At 38.8% G+C, this 26,857-nt stretch overlaps 1 protein-coding gene across 9 annotated transcripts in view; it reads right to left on the minus strand.

Moving 5' to 3' along the window:
- The window catches only part of TUBGCP5 (tubulin gamma complex component 5), a 69,155-nt gene that overhangs the window by 31,120 nt on the left and 11,178 nt on the right, over positions 1-26,857 (minus strand). For all 9 annotated transcript variants that reach the window (XR_009605820.3, XM_060617932.3, XM_060617930.3 and 6 more), the window contains 3 exons: positions 22,547-22,643; positions 22,074-22,153; positions 21,305-21,440 (listed from right to left, as the gene is read on the minus strand). Coding sequence is in view for 8 of the 9 variants with exons in the window: in XM_060617932.3 (XP_060473915.1) it covers positions 21,305-21,440; positions 22,074-22,153; positions 22,547-22,643 (313 nt within the window). In the remaining variant the exon portion in view is untranslated. The remainder of the gene's footprint in view (positions 1-21,304; positions 21,441-22,073; positions 22,154-22,546; positions 22,644-26,857) is intronic.

Genomic DNA, 26,857 nt, shown 5'->3' on the forward strand with positions numbered 1-26,857 from the left:
AAGAAAAAAAATCCCATTTATAATCACACCAAAAATAATAAAATACTTAGGAATAAAACTAACCAAAGAGCTGAAAGACCTGTACTCTGAAAACTATAAGACACTGATGAAAGAAATTGAAGACAACACAAATAAATGTAAACATATACCCTTGTCACGGATTGGAAGAATACTGTTAAAATGTCCATAATGCCATCCAAAGCAGTCTATAAATTCAATGCTATCTCTTTCAAAATACCAAGAGCATTTTTCACAGAACCAGAACAAACAATCCTAAAATTTGTACAGAACCGCAAAATTCGCCCCATAGCCAGAATAACCTTGAGAAAGAACAAAGCTGGAGGTATCACAATCCCAGTTTTCAAACTATACTACAAAGTTACAGTAATCAAAACAGTATGGTATGGACACAAAAACAGACACATAGATCAATGGAATAGAAATGAGACACCAGAAATAAATCCATGTTTATATGCTCAATTAGTCTATGACAAAGGAGGCAAGAATATACAATGGGGAAAGGAGAGTCTCTTCTAAGAATGGTATTGAAAAACCTGGACAGCTACATGCAAAATAATGACACTAGATGACTATGTTATGCCATATACAAAGATAAACTCAAAATGGATTAAAGATCTAATGGAAGACCTGAAACTACAAAACTAAAAACAAAAACAACAAAAACACAGACAGTAATCTCTTGGATATCAATATTAGCAATATTTCTCTACATATGTCTCCCAAGGCAAAGAAAACAAAAGCAAAAATAAATTATTGGGACTACATCAAAATAAAAAGGTTTTGCGCAGCAAAGGAAACGATCAACAAAATGAAAAGGCAATCTACTGAATGGAGAAGATCTGTGCAAATGATATATCCAACAAATGGTTAACATCCAAAATATATAAACAGCTTATACAACCCAACACCAAAACTCCCCAATACTCTGATTAAAAAATGGGCAGAGGTCCTGAATAGTTCTCCAAAGATGATGTACAGACGGCAAAGAGACACACATGAGAAGATGCTCAGCATTACTATCAAGGAAATGTAAATCAAAACCACAATGAGATATAATCTTACATTATCTAGGATGGCTAGTCAAAAAGACAAGAAGTAACAATAACAAGTTTTGAGAAGGATGTGGAATAAAGGGAACCCTTGTGCATTCCTGGTGGGAAAATAAATTGGTGTGACCACTGTAGAAAATGGTACGGAATTTCTTCAAAAAATTAAAATAAAAATACCACTGACCCAGGAATTACAATTCTGGGTACTTACCCAAAGAAAATGAAAACACTAATTTGAGACAATATATGGACTTGTATGTTTATTACAGCATTATTTACAATAGCCAACCTAAATCCATCAATAGATGAATGGATTAAAAAAAAAACGTGGTGTATATAGAGGTTGAACTATTCTGCAACAAAAAATAATGAAATCTTGCTATTCATGACAACATGGATTGACCAAGAGGGTATTAAAATAAGTGAGAGAAAGATAAATACGACTTCACTTATATGTGGAATCTACAAAACAAAACAAAACAAATAGAAAAAGACTTGTAAACACAGAGAACTAGTGTTTGCCAGAGGGAAGAGGGATGGGGGGGATGGGTGGAACTAGTGAAGGAGATTTAGAGGTAAAAACTTTCAGTCATAAAATAAGTTACTGGGATGAAGAGTACAGCATAGGGAATACAGTCAATAATATTGTAATAACTTTGTATGGTGACAGATAATAGCTACATTTAAGGGTGGTGAGCATTTTATAACATATAAAATCTCAAGTCACTATGCTGTACACCTGAAAGTAATACAAAATTGTGTCATTATACTTCAACTAAAAAAAAAAAAATTCAAAAGAAAGAAAAAAAAGACTGAATGAAGAACAAGGCAATCCACAATTGTGGTTTGCCTGTTTCCAAAATCTTGCAACTCAAACTACATTTTTGTTTACATATATTTGCTTATGTTGATATACATGTTCAGAAACTTTTGTTAATTATTTTCATCAGCTCCTATAAGGCAAAAAATTATCTATCCAAACCCATTCTTTAATATATCATTTTGTATTTTGTTGGCTTTCTGTGAAACTGAATTTTGTTGCAAAAAAATTAAATATTACCCAAAACCAGTGACTTTTAACAGATACTCCCACAAATAACAAAATTTCAATGAGTCAAATATTTAATGTATGGTCATTAAATGCTATTAACATATCAAAATGCCCTTTGGATAACCACACCTCTTTCAAAAATATTTAAAATCATTTAAATGATATAACAGTTCTGGGATCTCAAGTAGGATTCCAATTCATAAATATTTATCTCAATGTTTTCCAAAGTGAGATCTATGACCCACTGCAGAATCACCTGAAATGCTAACCTACTAAAAATCAGACTACCCGAGTGAGGTGCCTATAATCAGTATTTTTTTTTTAACTTTATTTTTTATTTTTTAAAATTTACATCCAAACTAGTTACTATATATTGAAGCAATGATTTCAGTAGATTCCTTAATGCCCCTACCCATTTAGCCCATCCCCCCTCCCACAACCCCTCCAGCAACCCTGTTCGTTCTCCACATTTATGAGTCTGTTTTGTTTTGTCCCCCTCCCTGTTTTTATATTATTTTTGTTTTGCTTCCCTATGTTCATCTGTTTTGTCTCTTAAAGTCCTCATATGAGTGAAGTCACATGAGTTTTGTCTTTCTCTAATTTCACTGAGCAAAATACCCTCCAGTTCCATCCATGTAGTTGCAAATGGCAAGATTTCATTCTTTTTGATTGCTGAATAATATTCCATTGTATATATATACCACTTCTTTATCCATTCATCCATCGATGGACATTTGGGCTCTTTCCATATTTTGGCTATTGTTGATAGTGCTGCTATAAACATGGGGGTGTATGTGTCCCTTCGAAACAGCACACCTGTATCCCTTGGATAAATGCCTAGTAGTGCAATTGCTGGGTTGTAGGGTAGTTTTATTTTTAGTTTTTTGAGGAACCTCTATACTGTTTTCCAGAGTGGCTGAACCAGCTCGCATTTCCACCAACAATGCAAAAGAGATCCTCCTTCTCTGCATCCTTGCCAACATCTGTTGTTGCCTGAGTTGTTAATGTTAGCCATTCTGACAGGTGTAAGGTGGTATCTCATTGTGGTTTTGATTTGTATTTCCCTGATGATGAGTGATGTTGAGCATTTTTTCATGGGTCTGTTGGCCACCTGGATGTCTTCTTTGGAGAAGCGTCTATTCATGTCTTTTCCCATTTCTTCACTGGATTATTTGTTTTTTGGGCATTGTTTGACAAGTTCTTTGTAGATTTTGGATACTAACCCTTTATCTGATATGTCATTTGCAAATATCTTCTCCCATTCCATCAGTTGCCTTTTTTTTTTTTTTTTGTTCTCTAAATCACCTTTTATTTATTTATTTTTCAATATATGAAATTTATTGTCAAATTGGTTTCCATACAACACCCAGTGCTCATCCCAAAAGGTGCCCTCCTCAATACCCATCACCCACCCTCCCCTCCCTCCTACTCCCCATCAACCCTCAGTTTATTCTCAGTGTTTAAGAGTCTCTTATGCTTTGGCTCTCTCCCACTCTAACCTCTTTTTTTTTTTCCCCTTCCCCTCACCCATGGGTTTCTGTTAGGTTTATCAGGATCCACATAAGAGTGAAAACATATGGTATCTGTCTTTCTCTGTATGGCTTATTTCACTTAGCATCACACTCTCCAGTTCCATCCACGTTGCTACAAAGGGCCATATTTCATTCTTTCTCATTGCCATGTAGTACTCCATTGTGTATATAAACCACAATTTCTTTACCCATTCATCGGTTGATGGACATTTAGGCTCTTTCCATAATTTGGCTATTGTTGAGAGTGCTACTATAAACATTGGGGTACAAGCGCCCCTATGCATCAGTACTCCTGTATTCCTTGGGTAAATTCCTAGCAGTGCTATTGCTGGGTCATAGGGTAGATCTATTTTTAATTTTTGGAGGAACCTCCACACTGTTTTCCAGAGTGGCTGCACCAATTTGCATTCCCACCAACAGCGCAAGAGGGTTCCCGTTTCTCCACATCCTCGCCAGCATCTATAGTCTCCTGATTTGTTCCTTTTGACCACTCTGACTGGTGTGAGGTGATATCTGAGTGTGGTTTTGATTTGTATTTCCCTGATGAGGAGCAACGTTGAGCATCTTTTCATGTGCCTGTTGGCCATCCGGATGTCTTCTTTAGAGAAGTGTCTATTCATGTTTTCTGCCCATTTCTTCACTGGGTTATTTGTTTTTCGGGTGTGGATTTTGGTGAGCTCTTTATAGATTCTGGATACTAGCCCTTTGTCCGATATGTCATTTGCAAATATCTTTTCCCATTCCGTTGGTTGCCTTTTAGTTTTGTTGGTTGTTTCCTTTGCTGTGCAGAAGCTTTTTATCTTCATAAGGTCCCAGTAGTTCATTTTTGCTTTTAATTACCTTGCCTTTGAAGATGTGTCAATAAGAAATTGCTGTGGCTGAGGTCAGAGAAGTCTTTTCCTGCTTTCTCCTCTAGGGTTTTGATGGTTTCCTGTCTCACATTCAGGTCCTTTATACATTTTGAGTTTATTTCTGTGAATGGTGTGAGAAAGTGGTCTAGTTTCATTCTTTTGCATGTTGCTGTCCAGTTCTCCCAGCACCATTTGTTAAAGAGACTGTCTTTTTTCCATTGGATGTTCTTTCCTGCTTTGTCAAAGATTAGTTGGCCATTCGTTTGTGGGTCTAGTTCTGGGGTTTCTGTTCTATTCCATTGGTCTATGTGTCTGTTTTTGTGCCAATACCATGCTGTCTTGATCATGACAGCTTTGTAGTAGAGGCTAAAGTCTGGGATTGTGATGCCTCCTGCTTTGGTCTTCTTCTTCAAAATTACTTTGGCTATTCGGGGCCTTTTGTGGTTCCATATGAATTTTAGGATTGCTTGTTCTAGCTTCGAGAAGAATGCTGGTGCAATTTTGATTAGGATTGCATTGAATGTGTAGATAGCTTTGGTTAGTATTGACATTTTAACAATATTTATTCTTCTAACCCATGAGCACAGAACGTTTTTCCACTTCTTTATATCTTCTTCAATTTCCTTCATAAGCTTTCTATAGTTTTCAGCATACAGATCTTTTACATCTTTGGTTAGATTTATTCCTAGGTATTTTATACTTCTTGCTGCAATTGTGAATGGGATGTTTCTTTGTCTTTCTGTTGCTTCATTATTAGTGTATAAGAATGCAACTGATTTCTGTACATTGATTTTGTATCCTGCAACTTTGCTGAATTCATGTATCAGTTCTAGCAGACTTTTGGTGGAGTCTGTCGGATTTTCCATGTATAATATCATGTCATCTGCAAAAAGTGAAAGCTTGACTTCATCTTTGCCAATTTTGATGCCTTTGATTTCCTTTTGTTGTCTGATTGCTGATGCTAGAACTTCCAACACTATGTTAAACAACAGCGGTGTGACTGGACATCTCTGTCATGTTCCTGATCTCAGGGAAAAAGCTCTCAGTTTTTCCTCATTGAGGATGATGTTAGCTGTGGGCTTTTCATAAATGGCTTTTATGATCTTTAAGTATGTTCCTTCTATCCCGAATTTCTCGAGGGTTTTTATTAAGCAAGGATGCTGAATTTTGTCAAAGGCCTTTTCTGCATCGATTGACAGGATCATAGGGTTCTTATCTTTTCTTTTTATTAACGTGATGTATCACGTTGATTGATTTGCGAATGTTGAACCAGCCCTGCATCCCAGGAATGAATCCCACTTGATCATGGTGAATAATTCTTTTTATATGCTTTGAATTTGACTTGGTAGTATCTTATTGAGAATTTTTGCATCCATATTCATCAGGGATATTGGCCTGTAGTTCTCTTTTTTTACTGGGTCTCTGTCTGGTTTAGGAATCAAAGTAACTCTGGCTTCATAGAATGAGTCTGGAAGTTTTCCTTCCCTTTCTATTTTTTGGAATAGCTTGAGAAAGATAGGTATTATTTCTGCTTTAAACATCTGGTAGAACTCCCCTGGGAAGCCATCTGGTCCTGGACTCTTATCTGTTGGGAGATTTTTGATAACTGATTCAATTTCTTCACTAGTTATGGGTCTGTTCAAAAGCTTTCTATTTCCTCCTGATTAAGTTTTGGAAGCGTGTGGGTGGTTAGGAATTTGTCCATTTCTTCCAGGTTGTCCAGTTTGTTGGCATATAATTTCTCATAGTATTCCCTGATAATTCCTTGTATCTCTGAGGGATTGGTTGTAATAATTCCATTTTCATACATGATTTTATCTATTTGGGTCATCTCCCTTTTCTTTTTGAGAAGCCTGGCTAGAGGTTTATCAATTTTGTTTATTTTTTCATAAAAACAACTCATGGTTTCATTGATCTGCTCTACAGTTTTGTTTAGATTCTATATTGTTTATTTCTGCTCTGATCTTTATTATTTCTCTTCTTCTGCTGCGTTTGGGGTGTCTTTGCTGTTCTGCTTCTGTTTCCTTTAGGTGTGCTGTTAGATTTTGTATTTGGGATTTTTCTTGTTTCTTGAGATAGGCCTGGATTGCAATGTATTTTCCTCTCAGGACTGCCTTCGCTGCATCCCAAAGCGTTTGGATTGTTGTATTTTCATTTTCGTTTGTTTCCATATATTTTTAAATTTCTTCTCTAATTGCCTGGTTGACCCACTCATTCTTTAGTAGGGTGTTCTTTAACCTCCATGCTTTTGGAGGTTTTCCAGACTTTTTCCTGTGGTTGATTTCCAGCTTCATAGCATTGTGGTCTGAAAGTATGCATGGTATGATTTCAATTCTTGTATACATATGAAGGGCTGTTTTGTGACCCAGTATGTGATCTATCTTGGAGAATGTTCCATGTGCACTCGAGAAGAAAGTATCTTCTGTTGCCTTGGGATGCAGAGTTCTAAATACATCTGTCAAGTCCATCTGATCCAATGTATCATTCAGCGCCCTTTATTGATCCTGTGTCTAGATGAGCTATCCTTTGTTGTAATTGGAGTATTAAAGTCCCCTGCAATTACCACATTCTTATCAATAAGGTAGCTTATGTTTATGAGTAATTGTTTTACATATTTGGGGGCTCCCGTGTTCAGTGCATAGACATTTATAATTGTTAGCTCTTCCTGATGGATAGACCCTGTAATTATTATATAATGCCCTTCTTCATCTCTTGTTACAGCCTTTAATTTAAAGTCTAGTTTGTCTGATATAAGTATGGCAACTCCAGCTTTCTTTTGACTTCCAGTAGCATGATAAATAGCTCTCCATCCCCGCACTCTCAATCTGAAGGTGTCCTCAGGTCTAAAATGAGTCTCTTGTAGAGAGCAAATAGATGGGTCTTGGTTTTTTTTATCCATTCTGATACCCTATGTCTTTTGGTTGACGCATTTAGTCCATTTACATTCGGTGTTATTATAGAAAGATATGGGTTTAGAGTCATTGTGATGTCTGTATGTTTTATGCTTGTAGCGATGTCTCACAAGATCCCCTTTAGGATCTCTTGTAGGGCTGTTCTAGTGGTGACAAATTCCTTCAGTTTTTGTTTGTTTGGGAAGACCTTTATCTCTCCTTCTATTTTAAATGACAGACTTGCTGGATAAAGGATTCTCAGCTGCATATTTTTCTTGTTCATCACATTGAAGATCTCCTGCCATTCCTTTCTGACCTGCCAAGTTTCAGAAGAGAGATCAGTCAGGAGTCTTACAGGTCTCCCTTTATATGTTAGAGCACGTTTATCCCTCACTGCTTTCAGAATTTTCTCTTTATCCTTGTATTTTGCCAGTTTCACTATGATATGTCATGCAGAAGATCGATTCAAGTTACGTCTGAAGGGAGTTCTCTGTGCCTCTTGTATTTCAATGCCTTTTTCCTTCCCCAGTTCAGGGAAGTTCTCAGCTATTATTTCTTCAAGTACACCTTCAGCACTTTTCCCTCTCTCTTCCTCCTCTGGAATATCAATTATGCGTATATTATTTCTCTTTAGTGCATCACTTAGTTCTCTAAATTTCCCCTCATACTCCTGGATTTTTTTCTCTCTTTCTCAGCTTCTTCTTTTTCCATAATTTTATCTTCTAGTTCACCTATTCTCTCCTCTGCCTCTTCAATCCGAGCCGTGGTCGTTTCCATTTTATTTTGCAGCTCGTTTATCACATTTTTTAGCTCCTCCTGACTATTCCTTAGTCCCTTGATCTCTGTAGCAATAGATTCTCTGCTGTATTCTATACTGTTTTCAAGCCCAGAGATTAATTTTATGACTATTATTCTAAGTTCACTTTCTGCTATATTGTTTAAATCCTTTTTGATCAGTTCGTTAGCTGTTGTTATTTCTTGGAGATTCTTTTGAGGAGAATTCTTCCGTTTGGTCATTTTGGATAGTTCCTGGAGTGGTGCGGAACTACAGGGCACTTCCCCTGTGCTGTCCTGCATAACTCACGTTGGTGGGTGAGGCCGCAGTCAGACCTGATGTCTGCCCCCAGCCCACCGCTGGGGCCAAAGTCAGACTGGTGTGTGCCTTCTCTTTTCCTCTCCTAGGGGCGGGATTCACTGTGAGGTGGCGTGGCCCGTCTGGGCTACTTGCACCCTGCCAGGCTTGTCGTGCTGGGGATCTGGCGTATCAGCTGGGGTAGATAGGCAAGGTGTACAGGGGCGGGAGGGGCAGGCTTAGCTCGCTTCTCCTTCGGTGATCCGCTTCGGGAGGGGCCCTGCGGAAGCGGGAGGGAGTCAGGCCTGCCGCCGGAGGTGTGGGTCTGCAGAAGCACAGCGTTGGGTGTTTGTGCGGTGCAAGCAAGTTCCCTGGAAGGAACTGGTTCCCTTTGGGATTTTGGCTGGGGGATGGATGAGGCAGATGGCGCTGGCGAGCGCCTTTGTTCCCCACCAAACTGAGCTCTGTCCTCCCGGGGCTCAGCAACTCTCCCTCCCGTTGTCCTCCAGCCTTCCTGCTCTCTGAGCAGAGCTGTTAACTTATAACCTTTCAGATGTTAAGTCCCGCTCGCTGTCTGAACACACTCCGTCCGGCCCCTCCGCTTTTGCAAGCCAGACTCGGGGTCTCTGCTTGGCCAGTGGGCCACCCCTCTGCCCCAGCTCCCTCCCGCCAGTCCGTGTAGTGCACACTGCCTTGCCCCCCTTCCTACCCTCTTCCGTGGGCCTCTCGTCTGCACTTGGCTCCGGAGACTCCGTTCTGCTAGTCTTCTGGCGGTTTTCTGGGTTATTTAGGTAGGTGTAGTTGGAATCTAAGTGATCAGCAGGATGCGGTGAGCCCAGCGTCCTCCTATGCCACCATCTTCCCCCTCTCCACCAGGAAAATCTCAGTTGCCTTTTAGTTTTGCTGATTGTTTCCTTAGCTGTGCAGAAGCTTGTTATTTTGATGAGGTCCCAATAGTTCATTTTTGCTTTTGTTTCCTTGCCTCCAGAACGTGTTGAGTAAAACGCTGTTGTGGTCAAGATCAAAGAGGTTTTTGCCTGCTTTCTCCTTGAGGATTTTGATGGCTTCCTGTCTTACATTGAGGTCTTTCATCCACTTTGAGTTTACTTTTGTGTAAGGTGTAAGAAAGTGGTCCAGGTTCATTCTTCTGCATGTCCTTGTACAGTTTTCCCAGCACCACTTGCTGAAGAGACTGTCTTTATTCCATTGGATATTCTTTCTTGCTTTGTCAAAGATTAGTTGTCCATATGTTTGTGGGTCAATTTCTGGGTTCTCTATTCTATTCCACTGATCTGAGTGTCTGTTCTTGTGCCAGTAACATACTGTCTTGATGATTACAGCTTTGTAGTATAGCTTTAAGTCTGGGATTGTGATGCCTCCTGCTTTGGTTTTCTTTTTCAAGATAGCTTTGGCTATTCAGGGTCTTTTCTGGTTCCATACAAATTTTAGGATTATTTGTTCTAGCTCTGTGAAGAATGCTGGTGTTACTTTGATAGAGATTGCATTGAATATGTAGATTGCTTTGGGTAGTATTGACATTTTAACAATATTTGTTCTTTCTATCCAGGAGCATGGAATCTTTTTCCATTTTTTTTGTGTCTTCTTCAATTTCTTTCATAAGCTCTCTATAGTTCTCATTGTATAGATTTTTCACCTCTTTGGTAAGATTTATTCCTAGGTATTGTATGGTTTTTGGTGCAACTGTAAATGGGATCGATCCCTTGATTTCTCTTTCTGTTGCTTCATTGTTGGTGTATAGGAATGCAACCGATTTCTGTGCATTGATTTTATATCCTGCAGCTTTGCTGAATTCATGAATCAGTTCTAGCAGTTTTTGGGTGGAATCTTTTGGGTTTTCCATATAGAGTATCATGTCATCTGCGAAGAGTGAAAGTTTGACCTCCTCCTAGCCTATTTGGATGCCTTTTATTTCTTTGTGTTGTCTGATTGCAGAGGCTAAGCCTTCCAGTACTGTGTTAAATAACAGTGGGGAGAGTGGACATCCCTGTCTTGTTCCTGACCTTAGGGGGAAAGCTCTCAGTTTTTCCCCATTGAGGATGATATTACCATTGGGTCGCTCATATGGCTTTTATGATCTTGAGGTATGATCCTTCTATCCCTACTTTCTTGAGGGTTTTTATCAAGAAACGATGCTGTATTTTGTCAAATGCTTTCTCTGCATCTGTTGAGAAGATCATATGGTTCTTATCCTTTCTTTTATTGATGTGATGAATTACGTCTTTTATTGATGTGATGAATCACGTTAATTGTTTTGTGGATATTGAACCAGCCCTGCATCCCAGGTATAAATCCCACTTGGTCGTGGTGAATATTTTTAATGTATTGTTGGATCCGGTTGGCTAATATCTTGTGGAGGATTTTTGCATCCATGTTCATCAGGGAAATTTGTCTATAGTTCTCCTTTTTAGTGGGGTCTCTGTCTGGTTTTGGAATCAGGGTAATGCTGGCTTCAGAGACAAGAGTTTGGAAGTTTTCCTTCCATTTCTATTTTTTGGAGCAGTTTCAAGAGAATAGGTGTTAACTCTTCCTTAAATGTTTGGTAGAATTCCCCTGGAAAGCCACCTGGCCCTGGAGTCTTGTTTTTTTGGCAGATTTTTTATTACTAATTCGATTTCCTTACTGGTTATGGGTCTTTTCAAATTTTCTATTTCTTCCTGTTTCAGTTTTGGTAGTGTAGATGTTTCTATGAATTTGTCCATTTCTTCCAGAATGCCCATTTTGTTGGCATATAATTGCTCATAATATTCTCTTATTGTTTTTATTTCTGTTGTGTTGGTTGTGATTTCTCCTCTTTCATTCTTGATTTTACTTATTTGGGTCCTTTCCTTTTTCTAACTTGATCAAACTGGCTAGTGGTTTATCAATTTTGCTAATTCTTTCAAAGAACCAGCTTCTGGTTTCATTGATCTGTTCTACTGGTTTTTTTGGTTTCAATAGCATTAATTTCTGCTCTAATCTTTATTATTTCCTGTCTTCTGATCTTGGGTTTTATTTGCTGTTCTTTTACCAGCTCTTTAAGGCATAAGGTTAGGTCATATATCTGAGATCTTTCTTCCTTCTTTAGGGAAGCCTGGATTGCTATATACTTTCCTCTTATGACCGCCTTTGCTGCGTCCCAGAGGTTTTGGGTTGTGGTGTTATCATTTTCATTGGCTTCCATGAACTTTTTAATTTCCTCTTTAACTTCTTGGTTGGCCCATTCATTCTTCAGTAGGGTGTTCTTTAGTCTCGAAGTATTTGTTACCTTTCCAAATTTTTTCTTGTGGTTGATTTCGAGTTTCATAACATTGTGGTCTGAAAATATGCACGGTGTAATCTTGAGTAATATTTTTAAGTCATGAAAAGAATGATAAAACTTCCAGTTATTAAAAAATTAAAGAACTCTGTGTGTGTGTGTATATATATAATTATATATATTATACATAACATATATAATACATATACTTTAACTTTACTTATTTATTTTGAGAGAGTGTGCAATCAGGGAAGGGGCAGAGAGAGAGGGAGAGAGAGAATCCCAAGCAGGCTTTGTGCTATCAGTGCAGAGCCCAATGCGGGGCTTGATCCCATGAACCATGAGTTCATGACCTAAGCCCAAACCAAGAGTTGGACACTTAACTAAGCGACCCAGGCGCCCCCAGAACTATATATATTAAAAGTGAAATTTCCTCAGTACTTCTGTGGTACTATATAGCCTTTTCTGTACATACACATAGTTTTTGTTTTTTTGTGTGTGTTCTTTTGGTAACATAATGAGATTATATTGCATATACCACTGTACCTATCCATTTGATGATTTTGGCTCATTTAAAGATCTTGGAGATATTTATATGTTGGCATACACAGTGTATATACACAAATTTTCCTTCATTCCTTTTTAATATCTGTATAGTGTTCCATAACATGGACATATTATAATTTATATAATCAGCTTCTTATTAATTGACATTGTTGTTTCACATTTGTCACCACCATAGTCAATACTTTTGTTTCTATCTTTGTGCACATACTCAGGCTTATCATTCTGGAAGTGAGTTTGGGTTTAAATAACACCTTGAGTACCTATGCTCCAGCAATGTTCTAAGCCAGGGTTATTTTTCCTATAAAGGTCCAGAGAGTGAATATTTATCACAACTATCTCATTCCACTGTTGTAACATCAAAACGGCATAGACAATATATAATGAGAGTGTGGCTGTGTTTCAATAAAAGTTTAATTACAGTAACACCAGTGTGGCTAACTCTAGTTCTGGGTACTTTACATACTATGTATCCTTGTAGCCCTCAAATGTAGGTGCAGTTATTAGGCCCACTTTATGGATGAGGAAATTGACAAAGAGAAATGAAGTACGTGTCCAAGGTTATGTGCCTGGTAAGTAGCAGAGCCAGACTTTGAATCCAAGCATCTGACTGCATACATCAAGTTGAAAATGAGAAAGAAGCTGCCCCAAATACCTTCCCCAAAATGTTAGATCCTAGGACCTGACCCTCACACACACTTACTGAATCACTCGCTTATGATTCTTTTAAGGCAATATGCTTACTCAGCACTCCAGGAGCACTTGCCTTCCCACTCCTCAGATGGGCCAGTGTTCCCTTTGTCCCTCTCACTGTGTGACTGTGTCCTGGCTTTTGATTTGTTTTACTAGCATCACCTTATAGAGAGGTCAGCTCAGTGTCTGGGACCACGCAGCTACCCAGTGGTAGGAAAGACAGACTTGAGCAGGTGAGATCAAGCTGGGTCCTGGCAAGTCTGCTGCTTTGAGTTGTTGATGTCTGCTCCAATATCATTACATGAGCCCAGGTGAGCACATTGCTTGGCCTGCCTTGACTCATTTTCCTTCTTTGGAGTCATGGGAAAAGTACCTATTAGATTGTTATGAAGATAAAATGGGATAATACAGGAATAATTCTTGGCTGCATACTTTTCTGATTCAGCACACTGAATATATCCCACCACTCGTTTCTGGCCTGTCAGGTTTCTGTGGATAGGTCTGCTGCAAATGTGATCTGTCTTCCCTTGTAGGTTAGGGACTTTTTTTTACCTTGCTGCTTTCATGATTCTCTCCTTGCCTGAGTATTTTGTGAATTTGACTATGATATGCCTTGTTGATGGTTGGTTTTTGTTGAATCTAATGGGAGTCCTCTGTGCTTCCTGAATTTTGATGTCTGTGTCTTTCCCCAGGTTAGGAAAGTTTTCTGCTATGATTTGCTCACATAACCCTTCTACCCCTTTTTCTCTCCCTCCCTCCTCTGGGACCCCTATGATTCTGATGTTCCTTTTTAATATGTCACTGATTTCTCTAATTCCTAAATCGCGCTCTTTTGCCTTAATCTCCCTCTTTTTCTCTGCTTCGTTATTCTCTATAAGTTTATCCTCTATATCGCTGATTCTCTGTTCCACTTCGTCCATCCTTGCCGCTGCTGCATCCATCTGTGATTGCAGCTCAGTTACAACATTTTTAATTTCATTCTGGCTATTTTTTACTTCTTATATCTCTGCAGAAAGGGATTCTAATTTATTTTCGACTGCAGCTAGTATTCTTATTATCATGGTTCTAAATTCTGGTTCAGACATCTTGCTTTGTGTCTGTGTTAAATCTCTGGCTGTTGTTTCTTTGCGCTCTTTCTTTTGGGATGAATTCCTTCACTTGGTCATTTTGAAGGGATAAAAGGACTTAATGAGGTAGAAAAATTGAAATTAAAAAAATGAAAGTTAAAAAAATATTAAAATTAAAAATTAAAAACACACCCACACAAAAATCTAATAGATGATGCTAGATTCTAGGTGTGTTTTGGTCTGGGTGTAGAAAGTGGTTTGACAGATTAGAGAAACAAACAAAAAAAAAACAAAACAAATAAAAAAGGGGGGGAGGAAAGAAAAAAAAGGAAATCGTTTGGGAATTTGAAAAAATGAATATACTAAAGTAGACTAAAATACACAAAAGTAGAGAATATAGTAGAAAAAAGTATAGAAAAATATTTTTAATAAAAATTAAAAATAAATACGAATTTTTTCATTTTCTGTATTTAAGAAAAAAAAATGAAAAAGAGAAAAAAGATAAAAAGAAAAAAGGAAAAGGCAAAAAAAAGAAATCGTTTGAAAATTTGAAAAAGTGAATATAGTATACTGAAATCAAATGATGGGAGTAAGACAGAATTTGAAAAAATTTACATAAAAGCAAAAAATATAGTAATAATTAAATAAAAATATTTTTAAAAGAAAAAAGAAATTAAAAAAAGGAAATTGTTTGAAAATTTGAAAAGGTGTGTACACTGAAGTAGACTAAAATAAAATGATGGAAATAAAGTATAATTTGAGAAAATTTAAACAAAAGTAAAAAATACAGTAATAAAAATTAAACATATTTTTAATAAAAATTGAAAATAAAAATGAGTTTTTTCTCTTTCTGTATTCAAGAAAAAGAAAAGAATTGTAAAAGAGAAAAAGGAAAAAGAGAGAGAGAAAAAAATTGAGTAGATGAACCTGCTAACAGATTGAAGTAGAACTGAAATTGCTTTGTTTTCCTCTAGAGGTAGGTCAAAGTAGCTCTTTATAGTCCATAGATTAAGCCGGCAGTGAGGTTTGTGTTCCTGAAGAGCGAAACTGGCCCAGTTGGGTGGGGCTCATTGTAACAGATCCGCTCTCCACTAGATGGTGCTGGTAGCCTACTGGGGTGGATTGTTGTAGTGCTCATCAGTGCGCATGCGCGGGAGTGGTGAAAAATGGTGCCACCCAGTCTGTTCTCCCAGATTAGCGTCGCGCACGAGTTATCCGTCTTCAGCTCTCATCCACTCCCCACTTTTCCACTCTCTGTGACCAGGCCCCAGGGAGTACCTCTCTCCCAAGTTTTGTCTCAGATGTGGTTGTTTTCCCTGGGTCCCTTACTTCCGAAGGACTGTGGCTTTGACCCGCTCCGCCCCTCTGTGGGAGGGTCTCACCAAGCGATGGCCGAATGAGCTATGGCCCACTGGATCCTGCTATTGACGGTGACCCGAGACTGCAGCCAGCTGCCAGCCTGCCCCCCCAAAAAATCGCGAGACAGTGTGGCCTCAGTGTTTCAGGGACCATGGAAAATCACAACACACATCTGACACTAGGCTTCACCCTCAACAACCTTGTCCCAGCACCAGTGAATGTGGCTGCCTTCCGGGGTCTGCTGGGACCAGGTGGCTTCAACAGTCTCTACCAAATGTCCTTCCAGCAGTGGAACCGCTTTCCCCGTGTGGCCCAAGAACCTCCCGGACCCCACTCTGTTCCTGGGGATTCACCTTTCCCACCAGAGCACTGTCAGGTATCAAGCTGTGGAGTTGCAGCCTTTGCGCTCCCCTTGTTTACAGTCCTAATGGAATTTAAACCCTCTCCTTTCTCCCTTTTTAGTTTAGTCCTTGCGGCCATTTCCAATTTTCTACTTTCTCTCCAGCTGCTTTTGGGGAGGGGTGATTTTCCTGTATGCTCCCCCTCTCCCCAGTCTCCGTCCTCTCTCCACCCGCAAAAGGGGTTCCCTACCTTTCAGGGCTTCTTGCTCCCCAAGTTCAGCTCTTCGTGTTACATACCTGCTGAATTCTGTGGTTCAGGTTGTGCAGATTGTTGTGTTAATCTTCCAACTGGTTTTCTAGGTGTGTAGGATGGTTTAGCGTTGGTCTGGCTGTTATTTTATGGACGCGAGATACACAAAAAGCTTCCATGCTGTTCTGCCATCTTGGCTCCTCTCCTATAATCAGTATTTTTAAACAGTTTCCCCAGATGGCTCCTTTTGCATAATAGTTTTGGAAATAACGATTTTCAAGACCACAAATATAAATTCTAAGTTGTTCTCACTGTATGAACCTTTCCTGCCTCTCTCAAAGTTGTTCCATCTTTTAGGTTCTCTAAAGCATTACACTTTATTTATAGCAGTTATCACACTGAATCACAGTTTATCTGTTAACAATATAGTTTCCCACACTATACTGTGAGTTCTTCATATGAAGGAATAATGTTTCCTGGTTTTTTTTTGTATTTTTAGTCTGACAATATATGATGAATAGCAAGAGCTCAATGAATTTAGTTAAATGCACATTTGAAACATCACAGTTCTAAAAAGAGCATGTGCCTTTCACTTGTGCCCATGATGAAAAACCTTATTATTCCCAATTCCAAATACTATAAAATTACCATCAATTAATCTGTCCAATATTCAGTTACAATTTGGGAGCTGGGGAAAATAGAATTTTTTAAAATTCTGGGAACACCTTTAAAACTTCAGCTTTCCTGGGGCGCCTCAGTGGCTCAGTCGGTTAAGCCTCTGACTTCAGCTCAGGTCATGATCTCCCCATCTGTGAGTGTGAGTCACAAGTTAGGCTCTGTGCTGACAGCTCGGAGCCTGGAGCCTGCTTCAGATTCTGTGTCTCCCTCTCTCTACCCTTCTCCCACTCACGCTCTCTCTCTCTCTCTGAAGAACATTTAAAAAAACCAAAACTTCATCTTTCCTAAACACTTCAGTCTCAAAAAAAAAAAAAAAAAAAAAAAAAAAAAAAAAAAAAAAGAAAAAAGAAAGAAAGAAAAACCCAATGGAATCAACAAACTATTACAATTAATATGTAAGTTCAGCAAATGCTGGATATAAGAACAATTTACAAAAACCAACAGTGTTCCCATACACCAGTGATAAAACAAAAAAGACATCATTCACAGCAAAAATGATTAACACATGTAAAAATTAATACTTATAATCTTTATAAAGAGAATTCCCAAATCGTCGGACAAAAAATTAGAATAATGTAGGTATTTTCAAAGTAAAGATATTAAATCTCTCCAAGCTAAATATATAAATTCAATGCAATCCCAATAAAAATTCCAGCTGGATTTTTTTTTGTAATTTTTTTAAATGGTTTTTATTTATTTTTGAAGGCGAGAGAGAGAGAGAGAGAGAGAGAGAGAAAGAGCATGTGCAGGGGAGGAGCAGAGAGAGAGGGAGACACAGAATCCAAAGCAGGCTCTAGCTCTGAGCTGTCAGCACAGAGCCCAACACAGGGCTCGAACTCACAAACTGTGAGATCATGACCTGAGCCAAAGTCGGACACTTAACCGACTGAGCCACCCAGGTGTCCCTCCAGCTGGATTTTTAAAAAGAACTGCTACTGCTTCTAAAATGCTTATGGAAGGGGTGGCTGGGTGGCTTATAGTCTGATAAGCATCCGACTCCAGCTCAGGGTATGACCTCATGGCTTGTGGGTTTGAGCCCCACATCAGGTTGTGTGCTGATAGTTCAGAGCCTAGAGCCTGTTTCGGATTCTGTGTCTCCCTCTCTCTCTGCTCTTCCTCCGCTCACACACTGCACCTCTCTTTCTCTCTCTCAAAAATAAATAAATATAAAAAAAAAAAGATAAAAAGCTCCTTCAGTCTTGCCTCTTCTGTGAAGTGGCCACTGATATCCCTCTTGTTTTCTTTCGGGTTTCATGTCTTTCCTTCCCAACCGCACCCTTCAGAGTCTTTTGTATGTCTAGATACTAATTCCTAGATTTAACATTGCAGTTGTTGTCTAGTTAACGTTTTTCATGGGATACTTCAAACAGAATCTGATTCTTTTTTTCTATTTTGTTGTACTCAGACCTGTAAATTGTTCATAATGTGGTTAGCACTTGGGCCCGACGTGGGGCTCACATCCATGAACTGTGAGATCATGATCTGAGCTGAAGTCGGATTCTTAACTGAGTCACCCAGGCGACCCAAGGATGTTTTTATCTTGACAAGGTCCCAATAGTTCATTTTTGCTTTTGTTTCCCTTGCCTCCAGAGACATGTCAAGTAAGAAGTTGCTGCGGCTGAAGTCAAAGAGGCTGTTGCCTGTTTTCTCTAGCAGAATTTGATGGCTTCCTGCCTTACATTTCGAGTTCATTTTTGTGTATGGTGCAAGAAAGTGGTCCAGGTTCATTCTTCTGCATGTCACTGTCCAGGCTTTCCAACCCCATTTGCTGAAGAGACTGTCTTTTTTTGCTATTGGATATTCTTTCCTGCTTTGTCAAACATTAGTTGGCCATACCTTTGTGGGTCCATTTCTGGGTTCTATATTCTGTTCCACTGGTCAGTGTGCCTGTTTTTGTGCCAGTAGCATACTGTCTTGATGATTACAGCTTTGTAATACAGCTTGTAGTTCAGAATTGTGATGCCTCCAGTTTTGTTTTTCTATTTCAACATTACTTTGGCTATTCAAGGTCTTTTCTGGTTCCATACAAATTTTAGAATTGTTCTAGCTTTTATCAAACTCAACACCCAAAAAAACAAATAATCTATTTAAGAAATGGGCAAAACATGAATAGACACTTTTCCAAAAAAGTCATCCACAAAGCTAACAGACACATGAAAAGATGCTCTACGTCACTCATCATCAGGGAAATACAAACCAAAACCACAATGACATATCACCTCACACCTGTCAGAATGGCTAAAATTAACAATTCAGGAAACAACAGATGTTGGCAAGGATGCACAGAAAGGGGATTTTTTTTTTTTTTTTGCATTGCTGTTGGGAATGTAAACTGGTGCAGCCACTCTGGAAAACAGTATGGAGTTTTCACAAAAAATTAAAAATAGACCTACGCAGTAATTTGCACTACAAGGAATTTATCCAAAGGATACAAAAATGCTGATCTGAAGGGGCACATGTACCCCAATGTTTATAGCTGTACTACTGACAACAGCCAAATTAGGGAAAGAACCCAAATGTCCACTGACTGATGAATGGATACAGAAGATGTGTGTGTGTGTGTGTGTGTGTGTGTGTGTACACACATGCGCACACACAATTACTCAGCAATCAAAAAGAATTAAATCTGCCATTTGCAACAACATGGATGGAACCAGAGTGTATTAAGCTAAGCAAAAATAAGATAAAAACAGAGGGAGACAAACCATAAGACACTCTTAAAATACAAAGAACACACTGAGGGTTGCTGGAGGGGCAGCAGGTGGGGGGGATGGGCTAAATGGGTGATGCACATTAGGGAGGGCACTTGAGATGCACACTGGCTATTGTATGTAATTGATGGAACACTAAATTCTACTCCTGAAATTATTACCACAGTGTATGTTAACTAACATGGATAAAACAAACAAACAAAAAACTGAAGGAGGTGAGGAGCCACAAGTACTTATCCCAAACAGTCAAATGCAAATGGAAACAAAAGTACCCCAAACCAGAGAGGTGGATCTTATCAAGCAGGGAGATTGTGGGGGCCAGGTCCATAATGCACATGGCACTAGGTGGGGGGGGCAAAGGCAGCTCAAGACAGTCCACAGGGAAGTGATAATAGAAATGTGGTATTGCAAACTGCAGAAACCTATGTAGCAGTTAGGAGTGACAGAAGAGAGGTTCAAGAGTGACATGGACAGATTTAAAATAAAGATAAATGAAAAGAGGAATAGAACAAAGCTTTGCACATGGGATAATACCAGTATATAATTTCAAAACAGAATATACCAATCAACAGAATATGTTTTACAGGAACCCAACATATGTGATAACACAGGTATCAAATACATTAGAATAGTGCCTACAACTGGGCTAGCAGAAAAAGGGAAAGGGAAGTGAGAATCAGAAATAGCAGAAGAGTTGGGGCGCCTGGGTGGCACAGTCGGTTAAGCGTCCGACTTCAGCCAGGTCACGATCTCGCGGTCCGTGAGTTCGAGCCCCGCGTCAGGCTCTGGGCTGATGGCTCGGAGCCTGGAGCCTGTTTCCGATTCTGTGTCTCCCTCTCTCTCTGCCCCTCCCCCATTCATGCTCTGTCTCTCTCTGTCCCAAAAATAAAAATAAAAAACGTTGAAAAAAAAAGAAATAGCAGAAGAGATGATATAAACCAAACTAAAAGTTCCTCCATGGACTAGGGATGATGATGTGCTCTGATAAAGGTCTAATACACAAGTTAAAAAGAAAAAATAAGCCAGAAAATCATTAGGATGCCAAATCAGCTTTAACTTCTTTGTCCATGTGGCAAGGTTCAAGTACAGTGAACAGAGTCTGGTTACATATCCCAAGCTTCATGGTTAGTGAAGGGGTTAGTTTCACAGTTACATGACCACAAAAAAAACAATGTAACCAGGACTTTGTTTCCTTACCTACAAAATGAGAAGTAATGAGAGGTAATACAACTAGAGAAGTAATACAACTCTGAGGTTGCTTCCACTTCTTTCTAGATTCTACCAATTCATAGTTCCTCACTAAAACTCAAAAAGCAGACATTCCAATTTAAAATTTTTTTTTTTTTTTTTTTTAAATTTTTTTTTTTCAACGTTTTTTATTTATTTTTGGGACAGAGAGAGACAGAGCATGAACGGGGGAGGGGCAGAGAGAGAGGGAGACACAGAATCTGAAACAGGCTCCAGGCTCCGAGCCATCAGCCCAGCGCCTGACACGGGGCTCGAACTCACAGACCGCGAGATCGTGACCTGGCTGAAGTCGGACGCTTAACCGACTGCGCCACCCAGGCACCCCTTAAAATTAAATTGTATAGATCTTTTCTCCTTTTATTTAGTTACTAACTAGCAAAGTCAACCCTTCTCTAATAAAAAAACAAACTAACATTTAGGACTATCAAAGTTCTCAGAACTATAAAAAAGGAACAGAATTTCACTCTAAATCTCTTTTCAACATTAATTTTGTAGTGCCACTTCTTAGACACTATAGAAGAAAGATCTACTAATGGTTTAAAAACATTTATGAGGATGCCAGAGCTTACCAATATCTTAAATCACACAGAACTGATCCCCAAAGATTGCCTGTCCTTCCAGAGAATTCTTGTATGAGAAAATGATGCCAGCATCTGAGAACACATGGTACCTTTCCAGCTGACACGAGGCCCCAATTTTCTGTTTTGATCTTGTTCTTCTAATGGTGTCCTGTCCACTTGAATCCCAGAGTCTTCTCTACTTAAGGGCTGTTGATCATCTTCGTCTTCACTTTCTTCAGACCAGTTCTGATTAAAAAGGGAAATATACCTACCCTTAGAGTGTGTAGTGACTAGAGCTATCTAGGTGATAAGATTAAGAAAATTTCAGAAGAAAAGCAAAACTAAACCAAATGACACTTTTTTCTAAATGTCTTGAAAGTTACTATTATAGCATGGAATTATTTTTGGTGGCAAAGCCCCCCAAGAGTCACAGCTTCTTTTTTTTATTACATTTATTTATTTTTGAGAAACAGAGTGAGACAAAGTGTCAGCGGGGGAGGGACAGAGAGAGAAGGAGACACAGAATCTGAAGCAGGCTCCAGGCTCTGAGCAAGCAGTCAGCACAGAGCCTGATGCGGGGCTCAAACCCAAGAACTGTGAGATAATGACTTGAGCCGAAGTCGGACGCTCAACCAACTGAGCCACCCAGGCGCCCCTAGAGTCACAGCTCCTTAAGGGATACTTACATTCATTCCATTCAACTTTCTAGTACTGTTAATTCAGTGCAAAATCTTAATAAATCTTTGATAATAAACTACTCTAATTTAATGAAGAGTATTCCTGTTTTAGTTAAGTTGCTCTAGGGTGGAAGGAACCATAAAAATAATATATCACTTGGCATGTATTTGTATTTACAATAGCTAAACTATTGCTACTTACTGGTGTGTCTACATTCGGACCAAGGGCAATTTCTTCACCTTCCATCAAGTATTTTCCCCAGTCAAAATCATCTTTCTTTTCTATAATGTAACAGAAGAAACTCATTAGTTTTATAAAAAATATGTGGGGGAAAAACTCCCAAAGCTATAGGAAAAAAGTCTAACAAAACTCAAATAAAATACACTCAGAAAACAAAAGTTCAAAAATATCAAAATACTCAATAAATTGATATTCTAATACATTTTAAATTTTAACTTCATCTTCAAAAGTGATTTTTCTCTTTATCTAATTGAAAGTAGTTTAACTGACAAAGTCAAAATTTATATTTTAAATGAGGATTTGCAATTGCAATTGTATCCAAAGCAAGAGAATATTTTAGTTTCATAGATTTTTACAACTTTTTATAAAATCTCAATGTCTGACAATAAAACCAATTTTACTTTTGTTATATATTAAAGCATTTGGTAACATACCCACTTCTTTATCTCTTGGTGTTTCCACATAATTGCTGTTTGAAGGAGAATCAGACAGACACAGAAGAAGTGACAGTATTGAATAATGCACATCTGTCTTTAAAACAAAAAATGAGGAATATAAATCACTGAGGTTGTAAAGAGCTTTCAAAACTAGTTTAAGAAAAGTTAACCCCATGTCAGTTGTGTCCCCAATATTGTTCCTAGTTGGAGAAAACATGAATTATATCTAAATAAATCCTAATCTCTTTATCTTTTTTATAGTTCAAATGTGTACATATAAAGAATCTGTCAAAAATGCATTACCTGAATGCTAATGAGGAATTGTCAGAAAAACCTAAACTGAGGGAAATGCTACTAAATAACTGGCCTGTGTTCTTCAAAAATGTCAGGGTCAAGATAAAGAAAGGCTGAGGAACTATTCTAGATCAAAGGATACTGATTAGTGAACCTGAGCAAGGGGTACACTGGATCTCCTTTACTTTCTTCAAATTTTAAGTTTTTTTTAAAACGAATTATTTTTAAAAAAGTATTTAAAAAGTTACCAAAAAATAAAAATACCCCCAAATATGTTAAAAGTCATAAACTGTGCTGGAAAGGAGAGAAAAGATGGGTTAAACTCAAGGAAGGTAAGTCTCTGATGTCTAAAGACCGGGTGAGCTCTTCCTATTGTATATTCTACATAAATCTTCCACAACTTAATGGGGTTACATCCAAATAAAGCCATTTTAAGTTGAAAAGACTGTAAGTTGAAAATGTATTTAATACATTCACCTAACCTACTGAACACCATAGATTGGCTATACCCCCCCCCCCTTTTTTTTTAAGTAATCTCTACACCCAACATGAAGCTTGAACTCAGGACCCCAAGATCAAGATCCCATGCTCTACTGACTGAGCCAGTTACACACCCCATGCCTACCCTATCTTAAACATGCTCAGAACACTTAATCATTTTACACAAAGCCTACTTAATAATAAAGTGCTGGGGTGCCTGGGTGGCTCAGTCGGTTGGGTGTCTGACTCTTGATCTTGGCTCAGGTCTTGATTTCGGAGTCGTGAGTTCAGGCCCCTGCAGTGGGCTCCATGCTGGATGTGAAGCCTACTTAACATAATAAAGTGCTGAATATCTCACGTAATTTATTGCATACTGAACTGAAGGCAAAAACCAGAATGGTTGTATGGATACAACCCAACAAGTAAGTGTATGTAAGTATACTGGTTGTTTACCCTCATGAGCACCTATCTGACTGGGATCTGTGGCTCAATGCCATTGCCCAGCATCACCAGTATCCTACTGCACATCACTAACCTGGGAAAAGAAAAAGTTCAAAATCTGAATCTTTTAATTTTTTAAAGTTTATTTATTTATTTTGAGAGAGAGAGAGAGAGGAAGAGAGAGGCAGGGAAGGGCAGAGAGAGGGAGAGAGGGAGAGAGGGAGAGAGGGAGAGAGGGAGAGAGAGGGGGGGGGGAGAGAGAGAGAGAGAGAGGGAGAGAGAGAGAGAGAGAGAATTCCAAGCAGGTTCCCCACTGTCAGCGTAGAGCCTGATGTGGGGCCTGAACTCACAAACTGCAAGATCATGACCAGAGCTGAAACCAAGAGTTGGATGCTTAACCGACTGAGCCACCCAGGTACCCCTCAAAATATGAATCTCCACTGAATGCCAATTGCTTTTTTGTAAGTCAGGGACCATTTGTAGTACCTTATATGTGTCTTCAGAGTGTTTATTATAATTAAATAACTTAAACTATCTGGGCAGTGATGATCATGTCTTGTTTATTCTGTGTTCCTACCACCTAGTATGATGCCAGGGACACAGTAAACATTTGCTGAACTTTCCTAGGAATGCTTAGGCAATACATCACTAATAAGACTGCAAAGAGCTGCCCTTTTTCTGGTAATTTTTCACCTGCCTGGAAATGCCTGAATTCCTTTACCGAGGAAAAGAATTTTTATTCCACAGAGAAAAGTGGTCTAAAATATAAATACTTGAAAAAGAAATACCTCTCACTATATAAATCTGTTACTTAGTAATAATTGTTAACATCAGATTTTTTTTTTTTTTTTGTGCACCTGAATAAGGTGAAAGTTACCAGTGGCAGAGGAAAGAAGTGCATGCAGTAAAATGGTACACATCAAACCCTTGTGGATCTCCCTACTTTGCTAAGGATCAGAGCATTGACCTGTTGTGGTGTAAGGATGCACAAAAGCAGCTCTTGGTCATGGGAAGAGGACCTGAATGATGCCATTTCCCTACTCCTTGTTCATTTTCTGAGTAACATCTATAAAGGAACTTCCCCTGAGAGAACTCAATTAATTGAGTTTATCACTGAACAATAAATTAGCAATTAGCACTAATGGCCAAAATGTAGCCTATCAACCAGCTGTATACCATGCTTTGACCACAATTACTAATTGTAATAAAGAAAAAGAAGACTGCTAAGAGTGGGGACTCTGGCACTTACATTTAGAAGATATGAACTATTTTACTTAACTTAAAAAAAATTTTTTTTTAACGTTTACTTATTTTTGGGACAGAGAGAGACACAGCGTGAACGGGGGAGGGTCAGAGAGACAGGAAGACACAGAATCTGAAACAGGCTCCAGGCTCTGAGCTGTCAGCACAGAGTCCGATGCAGGGCTTGAATTCATGGACCGTGAGATCATGATCTGAGCCAAAGTCAGACGTTTAACCGACTGAGCCACCCAGGTGCCCCAATTTTACTGAAGTTTAAAAATATAAGTTAATTTGTTCTTTTATGCCATCTCTTTACATAAGAGATGAAGATAAAGAGCTGGAACTCTATCTACACATCAACCACATGCCCCTAGTCTCTGTTTTCTGAAGCCCTGCCTGGTCCCTGCTACTCTGCAGAAAGTCAATGAACACATTTACATATATGATGAAAGAAGCAATCCAATGTGTTGTACATTATATCAGAGGTGGTCCTGAATCTCAAATTTAGGAATAACATATACTCTACTTTCACATTCTTTGAAACTCAAAGCTACGAAGAATTAAGAATTTATAGTTCCAGCGGGGTTTTAAAAGTAGGTCAAAGTCTTTGCTTATTTTTCCAACAATAACTAACTCCAAATTCTCTTTTGCCAAATATCATTAAGAGCCTGGAGGATGGTAAACTGCCATTTACTGAGTAACTCCCATGAATACTATATATCTCTATTTATAATAGATAGTGAAGTTAGAGATTCACTTCTGGCATGATTGGAGGCACATGGTCTTCAAATCCTCTCCTCTAAAAGTAACTAAAAGCTAGACAAAATTGCCAGACAACCATTTCAGTGCTCTCAATGGACTATGGGCATACAAATGCTGAGAGGAATTAATCCATGAAAATGATCTCAGGGAAGAACTATGTGAGTTTGTGGCATATTTGCTATTTCACTCCTTCTAGTTCTATCACAGTTGTAGTTTAACCAGGATAGACAGGAAGTGAAAACCAGCAGCTTTGCTGTTGTTGATGGAAAAGTCTAACTGGAATCAAAGAGCTGTCAGCTAAAGTGCTAAATGCAGTAGCAAGTGAAGTGGGGAGTCAGTGGTTGTAGGCCTCTGTGGGGCGAGTAGCCAACCAGCAGAACAGTTGAGGGTTTATTAGGGAAATCCTGAGGCAAGACAGCCAAAGGGGCATGTTAAGCTTTTCATGTCTTGGGTTGACTACAGGTTGTGCTGTACATAGCAGAGACTGGAGTGGACCCAAACCACCTATACATTCTTGGCTGATGGAGCACAAATTCATGCAATGAGATGAGAGACGACTAACACAAAATATAAGCCAGGCCTTAAGTATGAGTGTACTTCTCAGACCACACACAAATAGATCAGACTAACACCCAAAGATCATTTAATATAACACATCATATGTTATGAACTAAAAGTTTGTCCCCCTCAAATTCGTATGTTGAAACTCTAACCCCTTGTGTGATGATAGTTGCAGATGGGGCTTTCGGGAGGTAATTAGTTCATAAGAAGACCTGGTCTAATGGGATAAGAAGAGATATCAGAGAGCTCTCTCTGCCATGTGAGGACACAGGGAGAAGGTGGCCATCTATGAGCCAGGAAGAGAGTCATAACCAGCAAATCAATCAGTCAGCACCTTATTCTTAGTCCTCCCAGACTCCAGAACCATGAGAAAATAATTTTTTTGTTTTTTTTAAGCCACCCAGTCTGTGGCATTTTGTTATGGCAGACTGAGCTAAGACCTCATGTTAATATAACACAAAGCCAAAAACATAAGATTATCTGAAAGGTGCAGAACGAAATTTGACAATATCCAAAGCTTAATCATGA

This window comes from Panthera onca, chromosome B3, assembly GCF_046562875.1.
Source record: "Panthera onca isolate mPanOnc1 chromosome B3, mPanOnc1 haplotype 2, whole genome shotgun sequence".
Classification (NCBI taxonomy): domain Eukaryota; kingdom Metazoa; phylum Chordata; class Mammalia; order Carnivora; family Felidae; genus Panthera; species Panthera onca.